Source organism: Physeter macrocephalus, chromosome 8 (assembly GCF_002837175.3).
Source record: "Physeter macrocephalus isolate SW-GA chromosome 8, ASM283717v5, whole genome shotgun sequence".
In the NCBI taxonomy this organism is placed as follows: Eukaryota; Metazoa; Chordata; class Mammalia; order Artiodactyla; family Physeteridae; genus Physeter; species Physeter macrocephalus.
Genome location: NC_041221.1, coordinates 142,933,892 through 142,947,199, shown reverse-complemented (window position 1 = coordinate 142,947,199; position 13,308 = coordinate 142,933,892). Strand labels below are relative to the sequence as shown.

Here is a 13,308-nt window from a genome sequence, read left to right as displayed (position 1 = left end):
AAAAAAAAAAAAAAAAAGGACAGAGTTTCTGCTTTTCATAGTACTAGACCAGTCACTAATACATGGCTCTTCACACCATGTTTATAACTTGTTCATGGAATTTTGCCACAGTGAAGCAAGAGCCTTATAAGTATGGCATTAAAGGAAATATGCAAATAATATGCCCAATATGAGACTGCCATACAGGACCCTATTCAAAAACTTCATGTCCAACAGAAGGCTCCTGAAGTGTGATAACAAGGCAAAAGACTTCATGACTCTGTAAGAGTAAATCACCGAGGAAATCAGTATTTGAAAAAACTGATCTGACCTATGACATTTTATAATTGGTATAGAGTTGGTTTTCTACCAGAGCTACACAAGCATATTTTCCATCCAAGTATCTGCTTCTCTGGTGAAGGTTCTTGGTGAAGAGAGAAATATCGGACTCCATTTAACTTCTGTGAGTCAAATAAGGAGAAATCTATCTCAGAAGCATGACAGCCTGGAGTGACAGCATCCATTCACTGTGTGAAGTTACCTCTGATGAATAAGCATAGTTCATACCAGTAAGAGGACCACATATCCTCACTCAACCAGGACAGACCCAGGTTATACCTGTTGCCCTGATGTAATTACTAATACAATTCCATTTCCCTCTGAGGAGTGCCCCACTGTGGATAAGTGATCGTATGTTTACCCTACAGATTAATATTCTTCCTGCTCTGCCTTAGTCCTAAAACCTAACACGTTAACCAAATAATGATAGCATTGAGTGATTGTGTACACTTTGATCATTTTTAATTTTTTAAATTACCCTCTCACATTAAAAATAGAGACAATAACATGTAATATAGTAGGACTTGGAAGGTCTAATCTCTAGGCTTCACTATACCATCAGATTATATGCAATTAGACTATTGATTAACTGCTCTGTGCTTATTTTTCTTACTTATAAAATTAGGAGCTTAGACCGATTACCTGTTAAGACCCTCTCAGAGTTCTAAAATGTATCAGTCGATGTTAGTTGAACACCAGTTATTCATTGCATTGCTTTACCAGTGGATAAATAAAAGGTATGGTTTTTTGAAATAAAAGGTGTTTGGTGTATATATGAGAAATGGTCAGATTTGAGCAAAGTGGAAAAGCTGAGGTTTTGTACGACCTGACTGGCAGTACAGAAATTCAGATTTACATAATCTTCTTCTTTTTCTTCTGCAGTTTCTGTTTCTATTCTTGTTCTTCTCTCTTGCCTTTATTCTATGGCCTTGATGTCAAGGTGCCTCTTACAGGTAAGATTCCATTTAATTCTCAAAATGTGCTTCTAAGAGGTATTTGATAAGAAGGATGCTGCATATAGTTACTATGCCCATGTTTTTAAAAAACAAATACACTGGGTATTTAAATGCCAATCTTAAATGCCATAAAATGAGAAATAGATCCAATCCATTTGGGTGATTATTAAAGAAATGAAGCAACCATGAAGCATGATGGAAATCAAGAATTTTTTTCTAGCTAACTGTCTTGCTTTGGGAAGTCATGATGTCTGTGGATCTGTGAATTCTCATTGTAGGCCCTCATTACACTGAAAGAGTCGTTTCTGTATCTGCAAAGTAAAAAAATATGAGTATGTTTTTAGTGTCTCTTCCAGGTTGAAAATTCTGCTTCTGTAAATATAATGAGTTAAAAATGACTGATTTTTTAACCCTCTCTCCCAGTCCCTCTTCATCAGGACTCCGGAAAAAAGGCTATTTAGGGAAATTGGATCTTGTTTTAAAATAAGATAGTTTTCAGTGTCAATTTAGAAAAAAAATGAAGACTCACTATTATTATATTATCAAGTCAATTTCTTATGAATACAAGTATAAATCATCTTAGACAGTGATTCCCAATGCTATTAAAAATACAGATACCAAAGCCTTACCTCCGATTTAATGAAGCAGATTACTGGACATGGGGATGAGACAGAGGGTGAGAGAGGTGGAGAGTAAAGATTGATCTATATTTTTAACAAGCATACCAGGTGATTCTGATGTCTACCCAGGTACAGAAACCACAAACCTTAACACCATTATTTAAAAATAAACAAGGCCTAGCTGCTATTCTAAATCTGTTTACCATGGTGTGTGTCCACTTTGGTTATCCTATTAAGTTATATTATGCAGGGATCTTTCCTGGACTTCACGTTATTTAACATTTTCTTTAACAAGTTGAAAAATGGAAGAGAGACACTTTCTCTCTCTGTGGGTATCGACTCTGTTACCTGGATGTGAAACAGAAAAGCAAAAGTACTTTAGCATGACCTGATACAAAGAAGGAGTGAAGCAGATATCCCCAGAAAGTTGTATCCTCATATACCCAACTCCCTGGCTTTATTCCTTCCCCCAAAACATTTTCTTTTCAGACTGAAAATTATCCTCTGTTTGACAAGAAGGGTGGTAACCTTGCAGCACATAAGGAAGAGGACTTAGTTTCTTAAACTGAATGAGAATATCTAAAGAGAAATGGGCGAGATTCTCTAGGAAAGGATCAAAATGGCCAGAGCATGAGAAAACAAACAGCCCTCCCATTCCCCAAATAACAGTCAATCAATCAGTCAATCAATGAGGCAAATAAAGTTCATTGAGACACAAGTACTACATGGTGGTGTAGGGAAGAAAAATCAAACTTCATAAATACATAAAAATACTAGCTAGAAAATGAGTAGGCTTGAACATGAATATCAATAATGACTAACAATTACATGTTAGGTGCTGTTCTAAGCAATAGATACATTAATCCTCACAAAACCCCCTAGAAAGTAGGTGTTGCTTTTATTTCTTTTTTTTACAGTTGGAGAAACTACAGCATGTGATTTTCCCAAGACCATATAGCTACAGTGGGCAGGACTAGGATTTGTACCCAGACAGGCTCACGCCAGAGTCCACTTTTAACCCCATTCTGCCTCACAGATGAAAGAGGGCCTTTCTCTCACATTTTGAGTATTATTTATGTTCATATATATCAGCAATCAGAGGGGTCCTATCTACAATCTGTGTACTACTACATAGCTCTTGGGTTTTGAAATTGCAATGTGCTCATCTCCATACCTTTTCCAATTTTTTGTAACTCCTCGAGGGATATACAACATTTGATTTGCTTTTCCTCCAGAGGCGTGCATGATTGACACTTAGGAATGGTCAAATGAAAAAATGCAATTATAATTAATAATAATATAGCAAATTAATGTGGCAGTGAATCTGGGTAGTAAAAATATGTAGAGGAAAAAGGCTGAGTAGAGTGTACAGCTTTGAAGTTAACTCTACTGTTAAGTTTGAATCCTGCCATATACTAGCATGTCATGGTAGGTTTAGACCAAGATTAGGCTTCCTATTCCATAAAATGGTTATAATTATGTTAACTACAGCATGGTATTATGTTGAAAGAATTAAATAAGATTATACATATAAAGGATTTGCCACATTGACTGGCACATGGTTCAGTAATCAGCAACTCTTAGCTATTATAAAAAAGAAAAAAGAAGTTGGCTATCACATTTACTGAGTTTGCAAATATACAAGTTTGAAAATAAAACCTCTAAGTACTGCCGAGTAGTTTACCACCTAAACCAAAAGGAGTAGTTACCTTTTCATCTCTTCTTTTCTGAGAATAATCTAGATTTCAATAATACAAGGGAATAAGACATTACTGGAAACTGATTAATGCTACTTATATGTCCAAAGCAGGCAAGAGAGAGGTAGGAGGAAGTAAGGAAGAAAAGTGCTTTCTTATTGGCAGGTAGTAAGAGTATGCTGCAAATAACCACAAAAATATTTTTCCTATTAAATTAATGATTTATATTCTGCTCTAAACCTAAGACTAACTTAAATTGTATACAAAGATAGCCTCCTTAAAATGAAATGACTTATGCTTCTTTCCTTTTAGCAATTACCTAAGTCATTTTCATCAGTAATGATCTAGAAGCTGCTGAAGGCTCCTAAGGTACCCTTACTGCTTTCAGTGGGTGCTGACTAAATAACTCAGTTCATGCGTTATCGTGGGACTTTTACCTTAAGTAGGGGAACCCCATGTAGTTTCAGGAGATACCATCTGCTCATGCATTCATTTTTTCCTTCCAGTTTTAGTGTGATATTATTGACATACAACACTGTATAAGTTTAATGTATACAGCATAATGATTTGACTTACATACATCATGAAATGATTATCACAGTAAATTTAGTGAGCATCTACAGAATTAAAGAAATAGGAAAAATTTTTTTCTTGTGATGAGAACTCTTAGGATTTACTCTCAACAACTTTTATATATAATACTCAGTCACATTAATTATATTTATCATGTTGTACGTAATATCCCTAGAACTTATTTATCTTATAACTGGAAGTTTGTACCTTTTGCTTGTTCATCCAGTACCTCTTCCCCCTACCCCTTGCCCCTGGTCATCACAAATCTGATCTTTGTTCTATGAGTTTCTTTGTTTGTTTGCTTGTTTTTGAAGTATAATTGACCTATAACACTATGTTAGTTCCTGTTACACAACATAGTGATTCGATATTTCTGTACATTTCAAAATGACCACCACAGTAAGTCTAGTTACAAGTTGTTACTACAACTTATTGGCTATATTTCCCACACTGTACATTTCATACCCAGGGCTCATTTATGTTGCAGCTGGAAGTTTGTACCTCTCAGTCTCCTTCATGTATTTCTTTCCTCCAAGTATTCTGTATTTTTATTCTAATAAATAGTGTACCACTAATTCTTCCATGTTAGACACTTACACAGGAAGGCAAAGGAAAGAAGAAAATGAGAGGTGTGCAAAAATAGCTATCCCCTGGTTAGTTGTTACATCCAGGTTACAATGACCGTTGAAAATCCTCCTCTTCTGAGGAGGGATGGATTAGTGAAGAGCAAAACAGAACCAGCTTTGTTTATTTTGAAGTTGGGAAGACCAGACAGAGAACAGGTGATCGTGATTCTTCATCCACATATTCTAGTTCATTTTTAACAATACTTCTCTGCTGTCAACCATGAATTTTTGAACTTGATAGCTCAATATTTTCGCTTCCTGTCTAGTAACATAAACCACGTTAAAAGGCACATAGGGCTTCCCTGGTGGCGCGGTGGTTGCGCATCCGCCTGCCGATGCAGGGAAACCGGGTTCGCGCCCCGGTCTGGGAGGATCCCAAGTGCCGCGGAGCGGCTGGGCCCGTGAGCCATGGCCGCTGGGCCTGCGCGTCCGGAGCCTGTGCTCCGCAACGGGAGAGGCCGCAGCAGAGGGAGGCCCGCATACCACAAAAAAAAAAAAAAAAAAAAAAAAAAAAAGGCACATAATATTGCGTTGTTGTTCTGATCCCCAAAAAACTTAACAATAAATACTGTATTATAAAAACAGCCACAGCTGATTAGTTACAAATTCTCCATTCAAATATACGAATGTTTATTTCTCATTTACATTTACATTTTTTTCAGTCCCTCTTACCAATAATGCCTATAGGCGACGTGTGGAAAACAAATGGCAATTGACCAATATCTACCATATACACTGTTTAAAATAGGAGAATTTTGCTCCTTGTTCTTTTATATTGGTAAAAGAAGTCCATTTGATGCAGCATTATATGCTAGCTAACCAGCCCTTCCTTTATGTAAACGTATCCATTAGCCTTTATCTAGTCGTATTAAAATTGTTTCGCTATCCGTCTCACACATTAGACTGTTAGTAAAGCATAGGGTAGGGCTTATGCTGTATTCATCTTTGTATCTTCAGTGTCTACAACAGTGCCTTATATATACTTAGGTGCTGAATAAATTTTAAATTGACAGAGGGACTGAAGGGCAGATGTATGAATGAATAACTAGCTGGGTAAATGAAGGTGAAAGCAGATTTGTGACCTGTTAGATCAGGGCCCTGGATAGCATAGTAATGTAACACCAAGATAACTATCCAGTTTGTTCTTTATATGTCGTTTGGAGAATAACTTAAAGAATGAGTGAACAGAGGAAAGAATACATAAACATATTCTCCCCCAACTCCACAGGGGGGATATCTTACTTACTGGAGTCAGTGCTTCTCCTCAGACACTCTCATAACTCACTCTTCATACAGCAGCCCAAATGAGTTTTAGGAAACACCAATCTAATCATGCCCACTTCCTGGGAAAGCATCACCATTAGGGTCAAATCACGGTTCCTTAATGTGGCCAAAAAAGCCCTGTCTGATCTAACTACAGACTAACTGAGGCCTCGTGTTGTTCCAAGATTTCCCCTGATGAGCTATACTCCTTTCTGCCTACCACAGGGGTTTGCCCATTCAGCCCTTGTGTGCAGAGTAGAGTCAGTTCTCTATAGCCACAGGTTCCGCATCCTTAGATTCAACCAACTGTGGATGGAAAATATTCGGAAAACAAATTCCAGAAATTTCCAAAAAGCAAAACTTGAGTTTGCTGCATGCAGGCAACTATTTACATAACATTTCCATTGTATTAGGTATTGTAAGTAATCTCGAGATGATTTAAAGTATATGGGAGAATGTGCATAGGTTATATGCAAATACAACACCACTTTATATAAGGGACTTGAGCATCCTTGGATTTTGGTGGGAGGTCCTGGGACCAATCCCTCACGGACACGGAGGAACAACTATACTTTCTGTGCTGCTTTATCTAGTGAACACCTGCTCACTGACATCCTTCAGATCTCAGTTCACTTGTGATTCCCTCAGGGAAGTCTTCCTAGATTTCACTCCCAGTCAAATGTTATATGCATTTGGAGTTTTTGGTTTTGTTTTGGTTTTTTTTAATTACTGCCTCTCGCCTTCCTTGCATATAAAGTTCATGAGGGCAAAGACTATAGATGTTTTCTTTACCCTTGTATCTCAAATACCTAGACAGTGTCTAGCACATAGTTGACAATCAATAAATGCATTTTTAATGATAGTAATGATACTATAACAAGGAAGAGGACATCCTGTTTTGCAGCTGAAAAAGTACATTTTGTGTCCATTATTTTATGTAATACTTAACAACAGTTCTGGAAAATAGAAACTACTATACCCCTCTAAACATTAATTTCCTAATTAAAAATTAGCAAGTAATAGCATCTACTATTTTTCTGAGGATTAAATAATATTATATAAGTAAAGTAACCAATATAGTACCTAGCCCATAGAAAGGATCATTAAAAGCCAAGTTTCTAGGACACACCAAGCGTTCTGTTTTAGATCATGCATTCTGAGACGTGCTTCCCTCTACCTGGACCACATTTCCAACAGCACCATCAACTAGTTAATGTCCATTTGTCCTTCCCATCTCAATGTAAAATTAGGGACTCAGAGGAGCCTTCCTTGATCCTCTAGCTTCAGTTAAGTTTCATTCAATATTATTTATCTTCTTTACTAGGACTCTCATGGACCAATTATCTAACAATCCTCCATATCAGTTTCCTCATCTATAAAATGGAAGTAAGAATAACAGCTACCATTTATTGAATACTGTACGATAAGTTGTATATAAGGGTTGATAGATTGAAAAGTATTGGGAATGGCCCTTAGGGTCCCAGATGGTACAGTATAACTGGTTAGATGGTGGTACCCTTTACTATGAAAAGCATATATGGAAATCAGGAATAGGGCATGACTGCTGTTCATGATTTTTGGCTATTTGTCATAACCAGAGAACAGGAGTTAGCTACAGTTTGTTAATCAATGTGCCTCTAAGTACGTGGTCCATAAAGGATCTGAACCAACTTCTAACAGTTAGAAAACTCTAAAGAACAGTGAACATAAGTAGCCTATCAATTGATCTCGGCACATATTTGCTAGGTTTCTTCTGTGAACCGGGCAATGCAGCAGGTACTTGGATACTAGAGTCAGAAGTCAGAAATGACATCACTGTATTCATCAACTTAGCGTCTGGTGGCGTGTCATAAACTCTCAGAAGGGATGACTGCAGTCACTGTTTTACAGAGGAGGAAACTAAAGCTCAGCGCTGTAGAGCAATACATTCAAAAGAATCCCTGAGGTTTTGTAATATCTAGAAGGGCCTTCTGAATCAAAGATGAATTTGTATTTTATACAGTTTTAGTTATAGCATACTGACCTTTAGGTCATTGAAAATGGGTCATCTGTGGTGACCCATTGGATACTACTTCAGTTATTCATAACACCTGTTTGAATAAACCTGGCTTTGCTGTAGAAATCATAGTTCCTTTTACAGATACTCAATTTGCAGAAATTTAACATTCTGGGAGACTGCCTATAAATCCATTTGTTTTTTAAAACCAACATGGTTTTACTCAAATGATGGGCTTTACTTCAGTTGTGATGGGGAGAAATGGTGCATATGTGCTTTGAAACAGAATTTAGGATTTATCTCTGAGGTTATATAAATTGAAAATTTGCAAGCAAAAGACTTTTATGTTTACATATTTATTTTATATATAAAAACACTGGGTGTGTGTGTGTATGTATATACATATATATTTATAGAGAGCGTGCACGCGCACACAGACACACACACACCTTAAAGCATCTTTTATACACGTTCAGATTAGTTCTCTTCTTTACCACGGATTATGGGAATATTATAGCTGTAACGAGTTGTTTGGGGCTCTCATCTCAGTGGGATGTTAAGTCTGAGCAATCTATTTTTAAAAAAATAAATTTATTTATTTATTTTTGGCTGCGTTGGGTCTTCGTTGCTGTGTGTGGGCTTTCTCTAGTTGCAGCGAGCAGGGGCTACTCTTCATTGCGGCGCGGGCTTCTCACTGCGGTGGCTTCTCTTTGTTGCGAGGCACGGGCTCTAGGCTCGTGGGCTTCAGTAGTTGCAGCACACGGGCTCAGTAGTTGTGGCTCGCAGCCTCTAGAGCGCAGGCTCAGTAGTGGCGCACGGGCTTAGTTGTTGCTCCGCATGTTGGATCTTCCCTAAATTTATTTATTTATTTTTGGCTGCGTTGGGTCTTCGTTGCTGTGTGTGGGCTTTCTCTAGTTGCAGCGAGCAGGGGCTACTCTTCATTGCGGCGCGGGCTTCTCACTGCGGTGGCTTCTCTTTGTTGCGAGGCACGGGCTCTAGGCTCGTGGGCTTCAGTAGTTGCAGCACACGGGCTCAGTAGTTGTGGCTCGCAGCCTCTAGAGCGCAGGCTCAGTAGTGGCGCACGGGCTTAGTTGCTCCGTGGCATGTGGGATCTTCCCGGACCAGGGCTCAAACCCGTGTCCCCTGCATTGGCAGGCGGATTCTTAACCACTGCGCCACCAGGGAAGCCCTGCAATCTATTTTTATCAAAACAAGGCTTTCACTTATTTCCCTCTCTCATCCTTTAATTAAATCTTAGGTTGGTTCCCCAGTTTTTTTAGTCATTTCCAGTTCTTGAAAGTCTAGCCTAATTTAAAAATTCAGCTTCAGTCTCTGCTTCATCTCATTTCTTCCCTTATCCCCATGGTGAAGGAGGTGCACGAGCTGGCTTTAAGAGGTCTCTTCCTCTGCCCTCTCCAAGGTTCAGCTCTTCTGGAGGGCAGGGAAGAGGAAGAGAGAAAATGATCCATGCCTCTCAACCCCATGGGCAGTGGTTATGCCCCCCTCCCTGGTGGTTGAAGCTGTTTTTCTGGCTATTACTGACCAGTTCTTGTTGTATTTTCTATGAGAGGTGATGGGGCCATTTGGAGGGTCATATGTGTGAAGTCTTTAGAAGCCCAGTGCACTATCCCCTGCCTGGCTGGGGCCCAAGCCCTTCCACTGAGACTCTGGATCTCATCATTGGTGGTACTGGCCTCAGCTTCTTGTTGGGAAGGAAGTTACTGCCCCTGTCTCGCCTTGCCATTCCTCTCCAGTTCTCTGCCTAGATAGACAAAGGAGGATGAGAAATAGATGAGCATTGCTCTGTGTTTGCGCAATAGAATGCAAGTCTCCTTTGTGCCAGCACCACCAATCTCTATGCCTTTTAGCACCCTCCCCTCCCTCCCACAGTGTACTTTCATCCCAACTATGGCAGTTCCTTCCCACTGATTCTCTTCTGTGACTCAGTCACTCTTTCATCTCAGTCTAATCTAGTCTTTGGGAGTAGACAAAGGGGCTCTGCAAATACAAGTTCGAAATATTTCGAACTTGCACCTATGGCACCTATGGCACCTATGGCAGGAATTTCTTTGAATCTCTAATTTGCCTCTGTATGGTGGACTGGAAGCATCCTTAAGGTACTACATGCCTCCTTTTCCACCACTTTGGATCTTGGTCACTATTTCTGGAGTGCCAGTAAAATCCTGCTACAGAATTCGTATCTTTACCTTATAGATGGGGAAATTAAACCTTGGAGAATTTAAATGACTTTTCCATGGAAATCCCATTTTCTCCATCCATGCCATGGCCTAAGGGCCATGTCCTTAGGCAGCACATGGTAACATGTCCTCTGTGCCATTTTCTGGCTTTATTGGAATAGCATATTATGTCCTAAACTTCTACCCAAGCGAAAACCCAGACACATGGACTTAAAGAGGAACAGGGATAAGAGACTTGACTGGCATAGCCCAGGGAAATACCTTTTCAGAGATACTCTGGGACCAGACAAGAAATCTGTGTGGCAAAATTCCCAGGGAATCCTCAGGTCAGGACCTTGGGGTAGAGACGATCTGCCATTAAATACAATTTTTGGGGAGGAAAGGTGACATAAAAGTAAGTCACTGAAAAACATAGATAGACCAGCTTTTAAAATAATATCTTATGCTACTGACAAGGGCTTAATTTCCAAAATATACATACAGCTCATACAACTCAACAACAAAGAAACAAACGACCCAATCAAAAAATTGGGCAGAAGACCTAAATAGACGTTTCTCCAAAGAAGACGTACAGATGGCCAATAGGCACATGAAAAGATGCTCATCATCGCTAACTATTAGAGAAATGAAAATCAAAACTACAATGAGGTGTCACCTCACACCAGTAAGAATGGCCATCATTAAAAAGTCTACAAATAACAAATGCTGGAAAGGGTGTGGAGAAAAGGGACCCCTCTTACACTGTTAGTGGGAATTTAAATTGGTACAGCCACTAGGGAAAACAGTATGAGAGTTCCTCAAAAAAATAAAAATAGAGTTGCTGTATGATCCAGCAAATTCAAAAATATAAATGCATCCCTATGTTCATAGCAGCACTATTTACAATAGCCAAGACATGGAAGCAACCTAAATGTCCATTGTCAAATGAATGGATAAAGAAGATGTGGGATATATACATATATACAATGGAATATTACTCAGCCATCAAAAAAGAATGAAATAATGCCATTTGCAGCAACATGGATGGACCTAGAGATTATCATACTAAGCAAAGTAAGTCAGAAAGAGAAAGACAAATACCATATGGTATCACTTATACTTGGAATCTAAACATACCTACGAAACAAAAACAGACTCATAGATATAGAGAACAGACTTGTGGTTGCCAAGGGGGAGGGGTTTAGGGGAAGAAATGAATGGGAGTTTGGGATTATCAGAGGCAAACTATTATATACAGGATGGATAAACAACAACGTCCTACTGTATAGCACAGTGAGCAGTATTTAATACCTGTGACAAACCATAATGGAAAAGAATATGAAAAAGAATATATATATAATATATATCCATATATATCCATATATATATATAACTGAGTCACTTTGCTGTACAGAAGAAATTAGCACAACATTGTAAATCAACTATACTTCAATAAAATTTTTTAAAATACAATAAAATGAAAATAATATTTTAATTGAGCTTCTCAAGGCATTGGCTTAGAAGGTCCCAGAGAAGAAGGCAATAATGATAATAGCTAATATTTCAGGCCACTTATATGAGACAAGAACTGTTAATTGCTTTACATGCCTTCCGTTGCAGTAACCCTTGAAATAGATACTTCTGTTCTCTCATTTTAAATTAAAGAAATTAAGCTTAGAGATTTTCTTTATATAACATGCACAAGATCATGCAGTTCCAAGAGGTGGTAAAAAATAAAAGATGGTTTTTTCTTTTAAAAAAAGAGTTTTTGCTTTTATTCTGTTTCAGCTATTGACAGAAATGATGATTAAAGAATTTCTCCCTCTGTTTTACAGAGTAACCGAAAACACGGATAATACCGCAGAAAAGCAGATACTTCTAAACCTTCAAAGATGGCAGAAATGTTTACAGCAGTGAAAGGGAGATCAAAAGCTTAGAACTATAATGTAGCCAGGACTACAACTGTGTATTTTAAAGCCATTATTCAAGGTTTCTTACTTGACAGTTCCTACATGACCCTGTTGAAAATCTACAATATATGCTGCATTTAATGAAACATGTATAGGTCAAACCAGAAGGAAAGAACTATAAACATAGATTGCCTGAAGAAAACATTTCAGCAATGGAAACAGTTTCAGCAGATCAAGCAAAGATGTGTCTTGGGCATGGAACCAAAGTTACAAAGAAACATTCTACCCCTGCTGTGCAGGGGATGTCATTTTAATGTAACACTACACCCCATGGAAACACTAGTCCTGAAATAAACATCATTTTAAAAAATCAAACAAAAAAATAAGGTTGGGTGGGGATTGAAGCACGAGGAATACCTATGAGGAGCTATTTACAATAAAATATTTCATTTGAAAAGTCTGGTTTCTTACTACAGGGATTTGCTTTTCTGTCTTTATTATTGTTTAAAACTCAGGAACTGAGACATCTGCAATTTGAGTGAGAAGAAAAGCAGTGTCTGGTTTGTTTTTCTGCAAACGGTGGAGCTTGTGGAATGCATTCCACACATGACAGATGAGAAGTGGATCACAGTGACCCCGACTAAACTGGCAACCAAAGTGAAAGACCCAGGCGAATGCAACATAAGAAATAACAGCAGATGTTGATGCTTCCTTGGTCTTCTGTCACATCTGTGGTCCTCCGCGAACAACAAACTGATCTCATTCATATTGAAAATTAAGAAGATGATGCTCTAAATCACAAGCTCCCTGACTTAGTTCTGTTTAGAATGTCAAGACTATAGGGCCAGAGGCACCTCTGAATATTTCCATTTCCAAAATACTGGTCTTCAAATGGCTGCTTAAAATTGCCTGCAAATAACATGTTATGTGATTTGATACAAATAGAGGCGATAAGTAAACTTCTACCAACAGTTGAGTTTACTACAGAGATGTGACTATTAAATGAAATTATGATTATTTTTAGAAGTATCCTGATATGCTTAGAGCATTCTGACCTCTTGTCATTTAGACTGATAATGTTTTTTTTTTCCCCAGAGATCTGACAGCAACAAGGTAGCTCTACTTTTTTATATAAAAGTAACATTGTGTTACTGATAAGGTCATTTTCTACC

The 13,308-nt window shown here is 38.2% G+C and overlaps 1 protein-coding gene across 3 annotated transcripts in view; it reads left to right on the top strand.

The window, feature by feature from the left end:
• The window catches only part of JAKMIP2 (janus kinase and microtubule interacting protein 2), a 65,598-nt gene extending 53,502 nt beyond the window's left edge, over window positions 1-12,096 (top strand). For 2 of the 3 annotated variants that reach the window (XM_007117713.2, XM_024122227.2), the window contains one exon: window positions 1,201-1,251. In XM_007117713.2, coding sequence (XP_007117775.1) covers window positions 1,201-1,251 — 51 coding nt within the window. Of the gene's footprint in view, window positions 1-1,200; window positions 1,252-12,061 lie in introns of those variants that run through there. The other variant, XM_055086375.1, reaches the window with a different exon arrangement.
• The last annotated feature ends 1,212 nt before the right edge of the window (window positions 12,097-13,308 follow it).